We start from the raw sequence: 19,889 nt of genomic DNA on the forward strand, positions 1-19,889 counted from the left end.
TCCTTACAAGAACTCATAAATAGGTCGAACCTCCATGCTGTTTCCTAATGCATATACATCTACCATGTCTCTTATAATTTGCATATTTTTGAAGCTTAGATCTCCTTTCTTATGAGTCCTCTGTAAAAACCTTTTCTTTCTGTAATTACTATTATTGCACTTCCCTGTAGCTCTTTGCTAGCTCTTTTCCAAAGCGTATGTGTTTCGGGTGTTGGTGGCAAGGGTTTGGCAGCAGAGGGCTGCAGAGGAGTGGGGTCACCTCTGTGAGAACCATGCATTGATAACCCATACTGACTCCTGACAGGAACTGCAGCTTGTGGAGAGCCCATGCTAGAGCAGATTTATCCTAAAGAGCTGCATCCTGTGGAATGATCAACACCAGACCAGGGGAAAAGCATCAGGAGAAAGGGGTGACACAGAGGAGCTGCTGTGAACTCACCACAACCCCCCCATCCATCCACGGCTTGGAGTTGGGCAGAGGTAGAGGAATTGGGAATGAAGAGTAAAGTTGAAGCTGGGGGCAGAGAGATAAGGGGAGGAGGTGGTGTTTTGGTTTAGCTATTTCTCACTATCCACACCTGTTTTAATTGGCAATAATTTTTTTTTCCCCAAATCTGGTCTGTTTTGCCTTTGACTGTAATTGGTAAGCGATCTCGCTGTCTTTATCTCAACCCACGAGCTTTTTCATCTTATTTTCTCCCTCTGTTCTGTGGAGGAGAGTGAGAGGGCGGCTGGGTGGGTGTCTGGCAGCCAGCCAAGGTCAACCCACCACAGCATGTCACTGATTTCTGCAAAGCCATTATAACCTCTTCCATAGCATCGCTCCTCTGGCACAGTCTAAAGCCTTGTTAGCTTTGCTGACTGTGGAACACCCTGAGCACATGTTGTCACTACACCGTTCATGGTGATATTTAGATCCCTTCTTTGGAGGATGTGCTGGATGCTCACAATGTTCATTTCTTTATGTGTTATCTGTGGTACAGAAAATATAAGAGAGGTCCTTGCATGCTCCATATCAGTAGCATTGAGAGCTGATATATTTATTAATGGGGCTGACAGATGAGCTCAGATGAATCTTGGGAACTGGCTGCAGCCTCTCCTCGCTTTACCCCAGCCAACTAGGATGACACTTGGCAGTAATCTCTGGTTATGATGACAAACGTGAAAAGGTTTCCCTTCTCACTCTTCTGACTTCTGGGACATTGATAACTCCATCAGAAACTTGATTGTGGCAGCTTAAGTAGTAATGGCTGAAGTAACAGTACTAGCTGGAGATACACCACCTCACATCAAGAGATGGCAGATGAAAACATCTATTAGTACACCAGTGCAAAGCCATGGTTAAAGTAAGCTGAATTTAAGTTTAGGAAAGCTTTAGTAAGATGTTGCACCAAATCTGCTATGGCATAGACACATGTTCCCCTCTGTTGACTCTGATATGGGATTATAACCTATATTAAAAAGGAGATTAACCATCTGGCAGCTGGTCCTCTTCAGCCTGTAAATTGTTGTATAGTTGCACAGCATAAGCACTTGATAGTTCAGCACTATCGGATCAATTCTACTCTCCTTAAGTCGTAAAAAACCCAACACATATCATTGGCACTGCTTAAACAGGAAGAAATATAAACTATGACAGCACAGGAAAGTGACTTTTCAGACAAACATTCTTTAGTATCCTGTAGTATCTTCATTTTCTGGTTTGTACTCGTAATCCTAACCTGTATGTTTCACTTTCACTATAGCCAAGAGCCTTGGAGCGCAGTGAAGCTAAACTAAGAAAACCAGAATTTGACTGAGTAACCTGACAGCTCTTTCACTATGGTCTCAAGCATGATTTAGCCTGGAATTCCTGAATTTCGATGGGAATTAGATGCTTAAGTGTTTACAAAAGTCCATGCTTTACCTTTTCTGCCTTCCTTCTTTTGTTCTTCAACAGAAGGAAGAGAATGCTAGCATACCTAATTACACACACATTCACAGGGGTATCTTTAGTACTTATGAAATGCTAAAATAAAGAGAACTAGATGAATGGCTGCTGTTGGTCAGTATGGACATTAGAAGAGAAGTGACAGTATGATCAAAATAGAATAAGTAGAAAAATATATGTAGAGCTATTTGCATATGTTAAAAAAAATATCGAAGGATTATAAATAGTTTAGAGCCAGACGTTTGAGAAGGGTAAGAACTATGTTCGTGTTCTCTCCCTGCTGAGCAGTTTGGCTCAGCTGTTCATCTTCACTAACTAGAAAATAAAAAGCTCTTTTCCAATAGACTTGCATTGCCTTAATCCCAGATCTAGCAATGTGATGTTTCACATGGATCCCGTGCACGGTGCAGACTATGCCCGTCTTGTATGATTTGCCACTTGGCTAGCAATGATGAGACTGAACTTTCCCACAGCACCAGGCGGGTTCTGCTTTGTACAGCCAGCTGATGTGTCAGCAAATACACCAGCACTTTCTCCTGATGCTACTTTCTTCATAAGGTATTCTATGATTTAGGGACTTCCTAACCCACAAGGTGTAACTGCATCCCTCTATCACAGTGGCCTTTGACTGACCTTTCTTCTATATGCATTTTGGATCAGTATTAGTTCAATTAGTAGTGAGAGGAGTTGATCACACTGTCTGACTCCATCCAATCCTTTTCCCACTCTCATCCCACCCCAAATCTGGTTTTGGCTTGTCAGATGGGCAAAAAGGAGAGCTAGTTCCACATGACCCATAGCTACTAGCACATGCATTAGCTTGAAACATCCTGCTGCCAGCTGTGCCATCCCTCAGGAAGGGTGTGGTGGGCTTTGTGCAAAGCATCATTCCAATTTCCAAACATTCAGCCAAGAGACCAAACACATTTGCCTTATTCCCTCCAAGACCAGAGACAGAGTTACTGGGGAGCTTCACCAGCAGTATTTGTTCTGCCTCTGCAGGAACAGCTGGAGTTTGAGGCTCTTTCTGGAAAGAGCAGGGTGATCTGAGTGCTGGGCCCGAAACACTTGAGCTTTCTGCAACAGCTGAGAAGAGTACAGTGCAAGTTGCAAAGGCAAATGCAAAGATTTCTAAAGAGTCATGGGCTGCCTCTGGTTTCTTGCAGGGGAATATAGTAGGAACTGCCAGGGGAGCTCTGCAGCCTTGAGGTCACTCTGTGCTTAGTGATCCTTCACAAATCATGCACTGAGGGTAGTTTGGTGCACCTACACCTCAGGCCCACCCACGATTCTGATTTTCCTCAGCCCAGACACAAAGCACCTGGTGCTTTTGCTGTGTGTAAAAATTCCTTTTCTATATTCAGCCTTGAAAACAGAAGGCTTAGGGGAGACCATTTTCCAGTATTTAAAGGGTGGCTACAAGGAAGATGGAGACTCCTTTTTATGAGGGATCACATGGAAAAATTGAAGGACAATGGGTACAAGTTACTCCCGGGAAGATTCCAATTGGACAGAAGAGGGAAATTTTTCACAATGAAAACAAACAGCCACTAGAATAGTTTCCTCAGGGAAGTGGTGGATTCCCCAACATTGGACACTTTAAAGATTCAGCTGGACAGGGTGCTGGGCCATCTTGTTCAGACTGTGCTTTTGCCAAGGAAGGCTGGACCAGATGATCCTTGTGGTCCCTTCCAACCTGGTATTCTCTGTTTCTATTATACATGAGGAGTACTTTCTGGGTGGGAACTATGGTGGTCTGCGTGACCATTAGCGACTTCCCATTAAGGAATTTGTTCAGTGGATCTTGACCCTAAGCTTCCCTTCTTCCCTGCTGTCCTGTCTGCCAACTTGCTCTTGCCTTTCCCTGCGAGGAGCTGCCATAGGACAGTGGTTCCATTTGTAGAGCACAGTGTAATCGTTATGGACTTAACATCCTACACTAAGCCCTTCTGCTTGGAATATTGCACTGTCCCAATTGCCTTTGTGTGTGAGACAGAGAGATGTGCTTTGCTGTGGATGGCTCTCGTGTCCCAGAGTGTTGGTGGTCCTGTTCCAGTTTGTCTCCAAGGAAAGTTTAACAAGATGCAGCTGCTTTGTGACGTGGTCCTAATGCATTGACATCTTTGGATTTTGCATGGAACAGGCGTTTTTTCTCTAGAAAATACTAATTGTAAAATTTAAGGTAATTTTTCATGCCCGCATCTAGTTAAACAAATGTTCCTTTGAATGACAATAGCAGCCTTCTGCTATCAGATTGTTCTGTGTAGCACAGTCAGCTAAAAATACATGCTTATTTTTTTTCATTGCAGGCACAATAAAAGATGGCAGAATAGCTCTAATGTGTCAGATTGTTGCTTTTGTACAATACTGTACTAGAAATTTTGTAAATTGTGAGGGAAGAAAAAAATGTTACGTTTTTATCACTAAAATGAGAGAAAATCTGATTATTTTAGATAGAAATGTGGGATTATTTAATGCTTGAGTGTAGGAAGCTCTAATGACTATAGAAACACACTTTAGGCACCTGTAGGGATTACCGTAGAAGAATAAGTAATTCCTAAGTAGGAAGAGAACATTGTGGTATGTAGCAGTATATCAATGGTCCACTTTTTCAGAGGATGCACAGTAGCCCATGCTTTAAGGGGGAAGGGAAAAAGCATGGACTCACCACCGTTTGTTAGTGAACAGCTTGCTTTCTGCCACTACTCATTGAATTTGAGCAGGAGAAAGTACAGCTTTCTGTCATTTTGGTGGTTAGAACTACAGCTATCAATGTGTGTAAGATAAGTATCTGACTTATTCATTAGTCTTAAAAAAATAAAATTAGAAAAAAAGAAATCACACAACAAATGACTTAACGGATTTAGCCTTTGTAAATTCCTGATATGGATAGGGACATTTGTTAATTACAGAAATAAAATGTTGCAACAAGTTACCTTGTGTCACACAGAAAAATCCTTAATTCAAAGGTAGGGGGTTTATGTTGCAGGGTATTAATATGTAACTAATAACAGCAACAGATGTTCATCAGCTCCAAAAGCTACGTCTTCGAGTAGACAGCATTTGATATGGTTTGGGAAAGAGAACTGTGGCTGGAGAGCAGGCTATAGTGATTGAAGCGAGTGTAAGGAAAGAAAAACATTGATCTCATTGATGTGAGAGAGAAAAAGGAAGAGTATTTAGGATGACCTGAATGCAGGGGAAGAGGAGAGGAAGGAATTAAATATATAATTCTTCTCCTTTTCATTTGCAAGCCTGACTGATGGCGAGGTGGTGGTTGGTGGTGTCACCAGCGAGAAACATTCACTATGCAGGGAACTGGAGTTTGACATCACTGTCTTCAAGTTCAGACAAGAGGATGTTCCAACAGAGATACCAGTAAGACTGGGCAGGATGTGGCAGAAGCGTCTTTCTAAAGAGATTAAGGAGTTGCCCAGAGAGGTGGTAGATGCCCCATCCCTGGAGACATTCCAGGCCAGGCTGGACGGGGCTCTGAGCAACCTGATCTGGTTGAAGATGTCCCTGCTCGTTGCAGGGGGTTGGACTGGATGACCTTTGAAGGTCCCTTCCTACACGAACTATTCTATGATTCTATGGAGGGAACAGAAAACAAGTGGAAGGGGATTGCAGAGGCTCAGTCTGTGCCTCTGTGAAATAGGAGGAAAAGTAGGAGATGTTGAGGACACAGTAGGGGAGAAAAAAAGACAGGGAGCCCCCAGGGGGCTCCAGAGCAGCTTCCAAGCCAGAAATACTGCAGGTGAAGCAGAGGTCCTGACGCTCACCCAGACTCTTTGCAGACTTTAGTGAGAACAGTTTCAGCAGAGGGGACAGAAACCTCATTTGTAAAAGAGCAGAAAATCAAGGTAACATCACAACATTTACAGGGCAAAGGGAGAGAGGGAGGGAGGTGGTGAGGGTAGCTGGAGAGACAAGTGGAGCTGCATGACTGACACAACTCTGTTGAGATGGGAGACTTACAAGAGGCCTTTTTCTGCAGTGGAATAAAGCGTAGTTCTCACCTTAGTTTCAGCTGTGCAGTCCCATAAACTGAATACACATCATAGTGTGAATGCTGAAACAGTGAATCCAGGCGAGAAATGAGCTTAAACCACAAGAGCTATCAGAAGCTGTGAGGTTTCCGGAGCTGGATAACCAGCTGTACAGCTTCTGGGCACGAGGTGAGCCTGGAGACCCTGCCAGAATCACTGGGCACCACGGTCCTGCTCAGCTGGGGAGCAAGGAGAACAACACCGGCTGCTGTACGGAGCAGAGCCTATTCCTCATACAGCACAACAGACTTGCTAAAAAGTTAGGGAAGTGCATGTATGCATATAGGATCAATTTTCTACAGTTTCTAATTCCGCTCAAATTGCATGGATGCATGTTTGTTAGCCCTGTTCAGGTTTCTGTTTGGATTTGATTCTTCAGCCTCACACAGAGCAGCAGGCACATAATGTTTGCCGTGGCCTGCTACTATTATTTAAAAGAACTGTCTTTCTGCTGTTTGCACTTCTGAATTGCTGCCAAAATCAGGTTAGACCTGACAAGCCAAATTAATCCCCTGTGTAACTGTGGCAGTGAATAGATTTATGTTGGAGATGAATCTGGGCCTAATATAGATGTATTTTTTGGCAGTAGGAAAAGAACATAGGAATGAATAAAGGTTAGATGGATGGTTGCTCAGCTTAGCCTGCCCTTTCAAGAAGCGTTTTCCCTCTACACCCACCCCTTCTTTCCAAGGAGATGCATTCCTTTGCTTTCCCTGCTGCTTCCTCCAGAGTCTGGAACCGGGGGAGTTATGGAAGGTACAAATGGTGGTTCTTGGTGGGTTGGAGTTCATGGAACTTTTTGAGCTGCTCCAGAGACCCACAGGCTCTTGAGAGAGACAGAACATAACACCAGTTCCCAAGAAGATATGGCAGGAGTATGGGGATATTCAAGGACTGCAGTACGAGCTCTTTGGGACAGGGAGAATCTTCTGGGACCCACACATTGCCTGCCACAAGGAGGTCCTGGCCTTGGCTGGCACACAAGTAGCAAATGTGAATTCCCTTTCCTCTGCAGGTCTGGTACGCCCCAAAACCAGCCCTGTTCAGAAAACACCATGGAACACTGGGTAAGAGCTGATCATAGTGAATTCTGGTTTATCAAACTGAAATATGTGCCGAAGCAGAGAAACGACATCTTTGTTTAGGTTGTGAAGTCTTGTGTTGCAATGTCAGGGTTGGTCCCCTGCCCCCAGTCTGATGGCTTCTCAGTAGGGCAGGAAAGGGCATTTAAAAGCCTGAATCTCATCTCAGCTACACCCTTTAACATTTAGATAAGTGCTTCCAGCAGTCTCGCGTAGGAGAGTTGAACCATTTTACTGTTGTCCCTAACCTTATTGTAATCTGTTCAACATGAGAATTATAAAAAAGAATGACATGCAAGATGAAACTATGATAATTTCCAGTTTCTCTTTGTATAACACTTTTCCCTGGTACATCTCACTCCTTATAAATCTTCTCTAACCTCTAAAGAATGGTGTCCTTGAATCATTGAATAATAGAAGTACTACTTTTCATATTTCACTCAGAATAATTACATGCTATATTGTGATGTTGGGAACTCAGTTCTTTGCAATATCTATAAACAAATGCATGTGCATTTTTATCTAATGCTGACTGGTAGCCCAGATGGCAGACATTGGAAATTATTTAGTAAAGGGAAAAATCTGTCGTGTAATGGAAGTGTAAATTGGATGCTATTTGCTGCAAATTGGGAGTGCAAGAACTCCTAGACATGGAGGGGCACTCAGATGAAAAGGCTACATGTAGAATTGAACAAGCCCACTTACATGGCTGTGCAGAGGCCTTGCTGGACACCTTAACTGTTTGTGGATAACCCAGCTCCCAAACAGGACCCAGTATTTGTCTGTGTTTCTGACCTGCTCAACCAAGCTGTGGTTCTTCCCTTAGCTTTGCTTTCAGACAAAAAAAAAAAAAAAATTAAAAAAAGGACTAGACTCTGCAGAAATTATTATTTTGTCCAAGTCGCTATTTCTTTTACTCTTAAAGAAGGCACTTCTATATGAAGCACTATTTCCCCTTGGTACAAAGGCAGCTCCCTTCAGAAGCTGGCTGAGCTGTTTGATCTGAGCATGCAAGTACTCAGGGGGGACAATGTCAAAGAGGCGGGCCTGTTGGCTTGAAGTTCACCTTTTTTGGCATGACCAGCATCTCATAAACATGCTTTCTGCTCTAGGTGTACTGATTGCTATGAGAGTAATTGCACCTTATGTTTAAGAACCAGAACAGCTCTTCAAAAATAAATTGAAAAATCATGAAGAGCCCTATGTTCAAGAGCTCTGTTGTGTAGTGGCAGAAGGACGTGGCTCTGGGAAAAGAACTGAGACAGATCAGCTAAGCCTTGCATAGAGTAGTTAAAGTTACTGAAAATCATAGAATAGCTGAAGCTGAAAGAGGTTTCTGGAAGTCATCTAGTCCTTCCTCCAAGTGGGTTAAACTAGAGCAGGTTGCTCAGGTCCTTGTCCACAATGTCACGGGGTACCTGCTGATGCAGATATGGTGCAGTAGCTTCCATCATCTCTGCATTTTCTCCATCCTAATAAGAAAAATCTTCCTTTTAGAAAACTATGCTAGCTGGGCTGAATTAATTTATCTTGGCTGTTGCTCGTATTCACAGAATCTGTACAGTCATGGGTCACTCCAGCCTGGTCTGTTTATGGAGCCTGCACTGGGGTGATGTCAGGCACAAAGTACCACAGCTCACGTCTCCGCTGCCCACAAAGACTTGCTTGTGTTGGGCTGCCTGGAGCCTGTCCACGGGGAGCCAAAAAGGCTCTGGAAGACTCCAGATCTTCTCCTCATCTCCCCCATAGGAGCAAGACTGTAGAGAGCAGGTCACACATAGAGGCTCGCTCTGGCTGTTTGCTTCACCTCTACAATTACAATTACTCCTCACCGAAGAGAGTGTGGACTGTTTGCAGCCCAGCTCTGTGTGGATCCTTGTGCTTCCGCCCATCCACACCGCTCTTCTACAGAATCGGTCATGTTTGGATCTGCTGCTCAGGGATGTTAGTGTGGGAAATTTCAGTTCAAATGGGTACAAGTTAAGCTGCAGAAAGTGTTCCCTACAGTTTTGCTGAACAGGGTAAGACAGCTTTATATTCTCCATTAAGTAAACTATCATGAAAAAAAATTTTTGTTTATTATCTATCTGAATCATTTGAAGGTACCAAAGCCAAACTTCAAGTGTAAAGCGTCATCTCCTAAATATTTCAGATGTCATATACATGAGTAAACAAGCAACTTTGCAGTGCTTTAGTAGCTAAAGTGCTTTACCCTTCATCTAAGAAAGAATAGTGGTTTTGTGCCTTTTAAAAGCAAGACCTGGTCACTGTTTGACTTACAGTAGCACTGAACAGAACAAGAGGAATATGGCCTTGTCACATCAGGTGCATGAAAGATGGCAGATTTCCTGGGACAAGGACTATCTGAATGGAAAAGGCACTTGAAAGTAGCAGTGTTAACACCTTAATAATTTTACTCCAACACTACAAGAATGAAGTTACAGCTTCAGAATTATTTAGCAAGCAGCTGTAAAGCCAGGCCTCAATTCTGGTCTCCCAAATCATATTCCAGGCTCCTGGGTGCAGCATTACACCTCTGGGCTATGGAGTGCAACTCTCTCATGTCCCCTTTAAGTCCCTGCTTGAGATGCTTTGTCTCATAAAATGCATGCATCAAGTTCTCTGGATTAAAAAAAAAAAAAATTCTTTGTGTTAGTCTCCTGCACGCTTATCACTGTAGATGTCTGAACATTTATGTCACAGTTTTGTTTTACATTCCTATACTACTTAAAAGATAGCTTGTACTTTGGAGGCTGACGCACTTTATTACACTTCCATTTCGGCTGCCTTAGTCTGTAGCAAAACCTCTAATTGCTCTGCATCCCCATCTAACTTTCTAATAAGATTAATGCTGTCTTTTGTCTCAGTAGTCCCTAATTAACATGATTTGCCTTCACAGTTAAGGACTCCAGGGTATCACAGCAAGCTCAGATTCACCACTCAGTGAATCTTAGAAGTAGTTAATCTATTCTTCCACGAGCAGAGCAAATGCAGTTAGGTAGCTTCAAAGGGCTGAATTAGTTGCAAGGCAGCGAAAAGAAAGGCAGGAGAGGTGGCAGCGCAGCTGCAGAGCTCACCTTGAGCTCTGTCTGCTTGGCTGGATGCAGACAGACAGGGCAGGAGAGACCTGTATGCTGCCCTGTGCCTGCTGCTTTCCTTCTGCTGGATCAGAGCACCCCAAGATGGGCGCTAACGGCACTTAATTAACCTGTGAGAGGGCAGAGGCAGCAGAACAAGCGAGCATTTGATCTGGCTGCACCCGGTAAATCACTGAGTGTCCTTCTGAGCCCTGACACTGGTGTGGAAGCTGAGACTGGAGCATCATGCCTGCCCACCTTCTGTGCCTGATGAGAAACAGCTTTCCCTGGTACAGGCAATTAAGAATAAACTTCAGTTCATCACTGTATAATTGGCTAGAGCCTTTGTGAAAGCTCTTGAGAATCCATGGCCTTTTCCTCATTATTTTTCCACCATTACACATCTCTTATTTCTAGGGGCTTTAGGAACTGGAGGTACCAGAAATCCAAAAAGCTTTCCTTACAGGTTTAATGGCCACTCTGAAATTTGTAAAGTCTGGATGAAAAGCCTCAGTCAAGTTATTTCAATATCAACAGCACAAAATGGAATGGCTCGAAGTTCGTTTCTGTATGTACATCAAGAAAACAGATTTCTAGAGGTGCTCGAGAATTGTGAATTAAGATCATAGGCTTAAAAATAAGAGATGTTTTAGTGGAAGGTTGTTTCTCTCTCTTTGGTTCCTCTGTCACTTGGATCCCGAGCTCCTGAAGCGGATGGGTGCAGAGCAGCCTGGGACTGGGAGAGCTGTGGCAAAGCATCCAAACTGGTGTTGCTGGGTAGCTAGTGGGAGGAAAGGGCAGTGCAAGGTGGAATAAGCACCTGGTTTAACAGTAGGCAGCACAAATACGGAAAGTTCTACATGGCAAGAGACAGCAGAGAGAAAACAGCAAGTAGAGCTGTTTCCATGAAACAGAGCTTTTAAGTTGCTGATGAAATTACAGAGCAGCAGGAATGCATCCACTTAGGGCAGATGAGCTTATAGCAAAGTGTCCTATGCTGTAAACTGTGGCCATGCCTTTTGTTCTCCCTTTTGTTTGTTGTTATAATTGGAAGCCAATTGCATTATTTCTCTCGATGCTGGCATACTGAATAAGGATGCAAATTAATTAAAATTCTCTCCTCATTCCATTAGCAAAGAAAAAAAAAAGGAAGCATCGAGCAGAAGCAAGGTTTCAGCATCTCAGTTCTTTTCACAGCATTACCCCTGGCTAGCAGCAGAACCAGGGACATGTCATTTAACCTCCCTGGCCCTTTGATCCCTGTCTAACGTGCAGACAGCGTGTGGTCTACTTCGTAGCAAGTATCTGCCTTACGAAGTGCAGAGTGCTACTGAGAAACCATATTAGCTCTAAGCAAGCCAGTCTAGCTGTGGGCAAGAAGCAAACCAGATGAGTTTATGTAGAGGTCAAGCTGCTAGACTGCTCATTGTGCCCAAAGAATGACTTCTTTACATCCAACAGAGCATCTCTCTGTACCACGACAGTCAGGAGCACAGGTGTGGTGAGTAGCTATGGTGTGACATGGACAGCCAGGGATTCTCAGGTGACCCAAACAGGAGCCAGAACAGGTCGGGAAGGAAGATGGCTTAGTGACGTACTAGTGTTACATCAGGGAGAAGCTGGGAGTAAGCAACAGATTGCTGTTGTGTTCAGAGAGTTGCCCTGAGTATCAGCTAAGACTGCCAAATAATTTCTGCCTATAGCATATTATTTTGGAAATATGGCGAAAGATTATACTTCTGGTGTAGGTGGGCTTATCTTAAGCAATTGGTTTTCTGTGACCACAGGTATTGTTTGGTGCACCCGCCCCGTATCTAGGTTTCTGTGTAGTAATTTCCACCCTCCCCTTCTTACTTTTGAGAAATTACGAATTTTCCTCAGTGGTTCATACTATTATAAAGCATGATGCAAAATATCAACAGCAGTTCTGGGACTGCATCTCTTATATAAAAAGGGGAAAAAATTAGTTTGCGAGTCAGGCAGGTACAACTTGGAAAAAATAATTCAGCAGCAGCAAGTCCTGGCAGAAGTCTGAGGTCTGCTCCACTGCTGTGGATTACACAGTCGGGCCCCACATCTCTCTTCTGTAGAAGTCCTCCAACCTCAAATACTCCAAGCACACCCTTAATTTTTAGCATCAAGTCAAGAGAATTAAACCATAAGACTGCATTGGAAAACTTCACCCAAGGATTGTGGAATGTCTGTCAGTGGAACAAGCTGTACTGCAATCTCACTATTTATGGGTGGCTGCTTTTAAGCGTTCAAAACATTGCAGTGCAGTAAAAATAATGCCGATGGCTCCGCGTATAATTAAAGCTTTGGTAAGTCACTTCACTGTCATGCAGCACCCCCCCAATGTAATCTAAGATTTTGCTGTGTATTTTTAGCCTTGGAAGTCTGTGAAAGTTTGTTGTAGTCAAGGTTTGAAGTTCGTGTTAAAAAAGTCCGCATTTTCAGAAGAGTTAACTTTTCCTAAAGCATTAAATATGAGAAAAATCTAATTTTTGATGCAAAGGCAGTGCTATCTTACTTGCACGTGGGCTGCCTTCTGTAGATGCTGCATAAACACTGTCAAGTCTGTTCTGACCACATGACACAAACCTACTAGTAACAAACAGATGCAGAGCTCAGTGCCAGAGCTACAGCAACTGTGATCAGTCACGGGCATATAACGCTTTGGGACATGCTGGACATTCTTCATGTATGTAGGGGAAACAGCTAATCCTATATACATCCCACCTTCTGCAGATTTGGGAACTGGAACAAATCCTGTGGAGACAAGAATTGCAGACACCAGCTCTCGCTTGTCAAGTGACTGTGTATTTTTGTTCGCGGTGAGGCCAAAAGGCCCGGACGGAGCCAGAATTCATTTTGAATGTTCTTCTGATATGGAAGGGGAAAAAATAAAAACAACATGCTGGCAGAAGCTAAAGAAAGCGTTTTTAATAGCAAGCCACGGAGGAAAATTCACGAGCTACTCTCCATGGCAACATTGAGGTTCTGTCACATTTGCTGCCTCCACTCTCTCCTCCTTCCCTTTTTCTTCTCCCTCTCTTGCCCTTCAGTTCCTGCTGTTCCTGCCCAGGTCCTGCCCACACGGCTGTCCACAAGACCTGGCGTTTGCTGGCAATCACTTTGCTGCCAGGCGGCTGCACGTCATCGATGTTCTGCCCTTGCAGCAGTGCTTGCTACACCGGGCCTCTGCGCAGGGAATTCAGACTTTTTTTTTTTTTTTTTGATTCCAAGAGGTGAGCAAGCCTCCTGTTTTCTAAGCTGTCCACTGCTCCTGCTCTTCTTCCTCCTCAAATTGTTAAAGCCACCGACCCGCCCTAGCCCCCTTGCACTGTATTTGGCAGGGGTAGGCTTTAGCCTGTGTGGATACTGGGAAGAGGAAGAAAGCTTGCCAATGGCCATTTAGTCAAATTTTAGCCTAAAACCCAAGCTTTTAAGATGCCGTTCTAAACTACCTTTATTTCTAGAAGAAAATCAGGTAATTGCACTGAGTCTTGTCTTACTTCCATGGCTGAAATGTACTGCAAGGGAAAGGACATAGAGCATGCCAACGACAGAGTCCATGTTCTCTTGGGTGGGACACCTAATCCTTGCTGATGCTGCAGCCTTGTGTTGTGGTCTTGCCATATCTGTGTTCTTTATATTTCAAAAGAAACAAGTCAAGCACCCACTAACAGGTGAAGAATTGCTGTGTAAATGCCAGCATCCGTACCCCGGACTAAGCACTGGCCCCAACCCCTAGCAGCAGCACAAATTCTTCAGCCCTCCCAAGCTCCTCAATGCAAAAAGGCCACAGGCACTTCAGCTGGGAGTGCGGCTGTAGTTGTGTGCACTGATTTTTGGAGGAGGCTGAATGGCAAGTGGCGTGATGTCTTCTGTTGCTTGCTTTGAATGTCTCTGAGGAAGCTGGGTGGGAGCATGCCTCCTGACAAAGAACATCTTGCCACAGATCCAGGCACTTGCGAGCGGTTAGCTTCTTTGAGAGGACACCCTCCAGCCTCTGCACCTCCACTTTTGCTGCAAACCGGAGAGGTTTGCAGTCACAGCTCTCTGAGGAGGCCATGAGAAGAGGCATGGTGGGACCCTGACAAGAGCGCTGCACTTGCAAACTGCAAGAGCCACAGTAGTTCACCTGCAGGTACATCAAATGCTCTTCTGGACCAGCCTTTTCTGTTCGGATTGCTGCAGCAAGCTTGGAAAGAAAGCACTCTTATCTCAGAGGGTTTAGGTGATACACCTATGCTGGCAGGTTCTCTCTGATGCAGCCTAAGCCCCACTGAGTTCCAGTGAGGGGGAGACTGGGGACACTGGTGAGGACTCACACTAGCCCAAACGCTTCCAAGGAGTTTTTAACTGGTGTCTGTTTTCTTAGAGACAGAAACAATTCTCTGCCTTGGGAAGCTTAAGTAGATAGCCAGCCTGAGCTGCCTTATGTACTCACAGTGGTGTAGGGGAACATGTTAACCTCCAGGCTTCTGGGAAGAGAAATGAGTGTTTCCTAGCTTCTCCTCTGCCCCAGGCTTTTGTGGGGTAGAGACCATGACCAGGAACAGCTGCTCCACATGCTGCCCCTGACTGCAGTAATTTGGGTTTCTGCTGTTCCTCCATCTGTAACAGGGCAGCTCATCAGATGAGATTTCCTTGCAGCAAAGATGCTTTCTGTTGTGAAGTTTCAGATATCTGGTAGTCAGTAGGAAGCCCACTAATTAAAAAGTTATCCGTGTGCTCAAATTACTTATACTGTGGCCATCAGTGTCTTGTCTCACTCTGGTTTGCACCCTGACTCCAACCAGGCTCCCACTTTTGATGTTTCTGGGAAGTCGCCACTGGAAGTTTGCTCACAGCCAGGTCCTCCACGTGAAACACGCTGAGCTCTGTGTCTGGCTGAAACGCCCGCAGAAGTGCCCAGGATAGGTTTTCTTGCAAAAATGTGAGAGAAAAACTTATCTCATGCAGCTTAAGATATTCCATGACACAGTTGCTGCTGCACTTAGCATGGAGGAGACTGTGCTCAGAATAGGCCATGGGCTGGACCTCATGTCTTCTTCCACCGTGGATGAGTGACCCAAACAGTAGTAAACCAGGAGATCTCTCTCCAAGGTGTGAGTTTTTCCTCTAAGAGGAAAAAACCAAATTATTCTTCTCTCATACTATTTTGGTGTACTCTGTCAGGCCAGGAACCAGCAGGTGATGCTCTTGGGAAGGCCACGGCTGCCAGGGTACCAGCATACACTGGAGACAGGACTTTATCCTGAGTGACAGGAGAGAAAAGGCAAAAACCCCTCCTTTGTCTCTCCCTTTACAGTGTTGTCCTACAGATAACACATCCCCTTCGTGTTCCTTGGGTTAAACTGCTGAAAACAAGAAGCCTTCCGTATTTACTGGTGCAATCTAAAAATACTCCAATCCTGCTGGCAGCAAAAGCAAACACAGGCTCCCAGAGACTTTCTTCCCTTGCTGAAAACAGCATGCAGTGCCCCGGTTGGCTGACACTGCCACAAGTGAGACGAGATGAGTTGAAAGAGCAAGCTTGCCTTCCCATCCCATCCCACCCCATCCCATCCCATCGCGTCCCAGCCTCGCTGCACATGGCACCTTCATCCTCTGCCCCACAGCTGCCCCAGGAGGACAAACCTCAGCTACCTCCATCCCTCTGCCCAGCCCCAGACACCTCCTGGCTCTGGGTGCCGGGGGGCTGTATGGCTCAGCCAGGTGATTGCCATGGGCCCTGATGCCCAGTGAGGCTGAACGAACAGACTCGTTAGGTAGCATCAGACATCTCTTCACCACCCCTACTCTGTCCCCAAAGAGGCTGTATTCGTTCATGATTTAAAATAATCCCAGATTTTACTGTGTTTGGAGGATTTTTCATTGGGAAGATATAAGAAATGCTTGATATAATTTACTTATGCTGGCATACCTGTGGGAGCTTTTAGTCTACATCTGCTTGCAGAGTTAGTAGTCTGTGTTTGCTGGTTACACTCACAACCTGAGACCTTTTTGGACAGATGATTTATTTGGCCAGCATCATCCCAGCTGCAGTTTGCATACCAATTTTATGATTTCTAGGCAATAGATTTTCAAGTGTTTGAGTGCTTGGTCAGGAAGAGAAATGGTTCAGTGCCCCAGCTCTGATGCAGCCAGCTGGTATCAGCAGTTATAGCTTGCGTGTCTTCCTTCTCTCCAACTCTCTGCTTCCAGATGCAAATGCTTCCATATTCGGCAATGTGTAACTATGGTGGTGTCTTAAGGGGAAAACATCTACTTTGGCAAATGCATTTAAGACTCTTTCTTCTGCTTCACATTTTAGAGCATATGTGGACAAGAGGAAAAATATTTCCATCTTTTGTCTGCTGGCATGTCTCAAGTCTTGTATTTAAAAATGCCATCAACCTCCCAAAGATCAACTAATCATAATTACTAAAGAAAATGCACTGGCATTGGAAAATGAACTGGCTCCTGTGACTGAGCACGTGCCCTGAGGAGGGAATCAGAAGCCAAAGTTCATGAGGTTTTAATCCTAGTTTCTGTATCAATTCCCTGTCCAGAGAGGGACACTTAACTGCTCTGTCTGCTGTGTTCCCTTCTGAATGGCACTAGACTTTAGCTTAGTCACTGTGGTGTTTAGGGGATTAATTAGCTAATTCAGCATCTCACTCTAATGATGTAAAAATCTTAAAAGCTTCACTGGAAGGATTTGAAGCTGTGTCTTAAGAATTATTGCTCATTTATGACCTTTTTTTGTAACAGATTTTGGAAGAGTGAAAGGTAAAGAGATAGAAGAAGATTTTTCATTTTAAAGAGAGACATGCACTTCCATTTGGCAAGATTTCACATCCTGATGGGAAAACGTAAACACCTAGTTTCTGATCTTGCCTCAATCCATATTTAATCTCAGAGAATGTTGTGGTGTAACTTTGCAGAGAACAGTTTTAGGAAGCACAAGGGAATATTCCAGGCTTCCTTCTGCGTTGGAGACACTATAAAGGAAGAAAAAGCTGGGTGAAGTGGGGCAGAGATCTCACATAATCCCACACAGAGGTCACAAAAGACATGGAAGACAAAGCCGCAGAGCAAAAGACAGCATGTCTTTCAACAGGCAGTGGAGTGATTTATACAACCTCCTTTGGGATTAAAATTATTTCCCCTTTACCTCTGTGCAGACCCTTTGGTTTTGGTGGATAAGGAGGTGAAACCCTGCCTGGGAAAGCTGAACAGTCCGAGTACAAAGCCTGGGGGTGGCACTTCTCACCTGGGTGAAGACGCTGCCTGCAATGCTCTGCCACCTCCCACCCCCCGGCATCCCTTGCTTGCCCCCCTTGCCCTCGTGCTGCTCCGTGCCCAGCTCTGGCGTGCGGCAAAGGGAGCGGGTGGGAGGATGAAATCGGATCCAGCCAGCGGCAGGAAGACGAGTGGGGTTTTAGGAGCTGGCGGAGTGTTAGGAAGATGCTGGAGTTGAAGCCTGCAGAGGATGGTGAGATTAAAAATAGGCTGTAGCCAGCCTTCCTTGGCATTTCGGCATCTTAACTGCCTGTTCTCCTTGTGACCCACTGAAGAAGAGGCAGCAATGGAGATTTCAGACTAGACATGAGGAAGTAATTTTTTACAATGGGGGTGATGAAACATTGGGCTGTTGCCTAGAGAGGTGGTAGATGCCCCATCCCTGGAGACATCCAAGGCCAGACTGGACAGGGCTTTGAGCAACCTGATCTAGTTGAAGATGCCCCTGCTCATTGCAGGAGGGTTGGACTAGATGACCTTTGGAGGTCCCTTCCAACCCAAACTGTTCTATGATTCTATGATATTATCTCTTCTAACACCCTGACAGCTTGGGATGAAATGGTATTTTGCTCCTAACCCAGATCCTTTTGCTCTTTCTCTGGTAAGGTCTTCTGGAAGGGTGTAAACTGAGTGTTTCCTCCCCATCTTCAGTCAAACCAAGGGACTCCCTCCTTCCCCCGAGTTCAACAGGGCACTCATGCATTGAAGATGAGCTCATGCATTCACGTCTTACAGGGCATTTGCAGGCTTCCACACTTTGATAGGAAAAAGGGCAATTTTTGTAGAAAACACTGAACATCATGCTGCAAGATTTTTAGTTCAAGATGTTAATTAAAGCATTTCACAAAACTACATTATCCGGTACAATCCATGTTACACCTTTGTACCTAACTTAGCAATGCTATATTTATATTTTTAAAAACCCCCAAAAAACAACAAAGAAAGACGATTCATAATGATAAGAGGTGTTGAAATGCATACTTAGATCAGGTGACCGAACTTTCTGGCCAACAGCTCGTACATGATGGGGTCAGAAACAGTTTCTTCTGCTCTTTGCCCATGCTGTGTGTTTCTGCAGGGTGGTTGTGGGACAGACAAGGCTTCCCTGAGCTGTGGGTGGATCTACCCATGGACCCAGAACATCAGCTGTGAATAAATGATCAGGCTTGTCCAATGTGGCAAATTCAGGAAGAATCATTGTAAAGGCTGCTGTGGTGTAGCTGGGGTTTTTTTGTTTGGTTGGTTTGGGGTTTGTTTTGTTTTGTTTTGGGTTTTTGTTGTTGTTTTGTTTTCGTTTGGTTTTTTTCTCCAGCTTTCATACATCAATAAGATTTGTCATCTGAATTGTTTTAGGAAGTCCGAAGGGTGTTTGCAGGTTTTGTAAGTTGGTCTCAAGTGGAGCCAAGGGCTGCAACACCAGATCACCTGGCTCCAGCACTGGTTTAGCTGCTTCTACTTTGTTAAAACCTGCTCTCAGGTAACAGTTTGTGAGCGGGTAAAATGTTGTGCAAAGATACAGTGCCTCTTAGCACCCCTTTTTCGCTTGTGCCCTTTCTAGAGCAGTATTGGTGAACAGTAACAGACTGCCAAACATGCCAAAGCCCTACAGCTTTCTAAAGCCAGTCCTACTCTGAGTACAATTTTCCCTTTTACAGCTTCTGTGGAGCAAATATTCTCCCCAAGAGAGAGCCACCAGGCAGAAAAAAGGTAGACTGGTATTTCCACAGACACACAGCCCTCCCTTGTGAACTGCCTACAGTGCATAAGTGGCTACTGTTGGGTTGGGGTGAAGGGGCCGAAACCCAAAGAGTGTTTCTTCTGTCCTGGTTTTCAAGTATACATATCAGTGTAATTCAATGGGAGACAGGAGCACGTTCGAGTGAGATACGGCTGTGCCTCCATTTGTCCCCTCATGAAGAGCTTCCAGCTTTTCAGCATTGCAGCGGGAGCACAAGGAGTGGGATGCTGTGAGAAGCGGGCCTAAGGGAAGGAATCTGGCACAAAGCCGTGGCTTTCACTTTCATTTTGTTGCTGCTCTCTCCCTAGGAACGTTTGTATCTGCTTTCACCGTGCTGTGCGGAGCCCGGACTGACCTCCCTGACCGGCACATGTGTTGTGTCTTCTGGCTGAACATCGCCGCTGCTCTCATTCAGATCCTGACGGCCATCGTGATGGTTGGCTGGATTATGAGTATATTTTGGGGGATGGACATGGTCATTCTCGCAAGTAAGTACAGTGCACTCATCCCCCCGAGTTCTCCCCTCCGTGGCCACATTGCTGGGTCCCAGCTCACACCGCTGCAAACCATCGGACTGTGCTGTAGGGACAAAGAGCCACAGGACAGGCTCTGCAAGTCCATCAGAAACACAGTAGGCAGAGGAAGTGCCGGGACACGGTTGGGATGGGCCCTGTGACACATCTGGAAGAGTCTCCCTCCATGGGTTGGGATCTTCCTTTC

At 45.0% G+C, this 19,889-nt stretch overlaps 1 protein-coding gene across 4 annotated transcripts in view; it reads left to right on the plus strand.

Moving 5' to 3' along the window:
• The window catches only part of STUM (stum, mechanosensory transduction mediator homolog), a 51,918-nt gene that overhangs the window by 15,991 nt on the left and 16,038 nt on the right, over positions 1-19,889 (plus strand). For all 4 annotated transcript variants that reach the window (XM_065632995.1, XM_065632994.1, XM_065632992.1 and 1 more), the window contains exon 2: positions 19,478-19,657. In XM_065632995.1, the coding sequence (XP_065489067.1) occupies positions 19,478-19,657 (180 nt within the window). The remainder of the gene's footprint in view (positions 1-19,477; positions 19,658-19,889) is intronic.

This window comes from Caloenas nicobarica, chromosome 3 (assembly GCF_036013445.1).
Source record: "Caloenas nicobarica isolate bCalNic1 chromosome 3, bCalNic1.hap1, whole genome shotgun sequence".
Taxonomy (NCBI): Eukaryota; Metazoa; Chordata; class Aves; order Columbiformes; family Columbidae; genus Caloenas; species Caloenas nicobarica.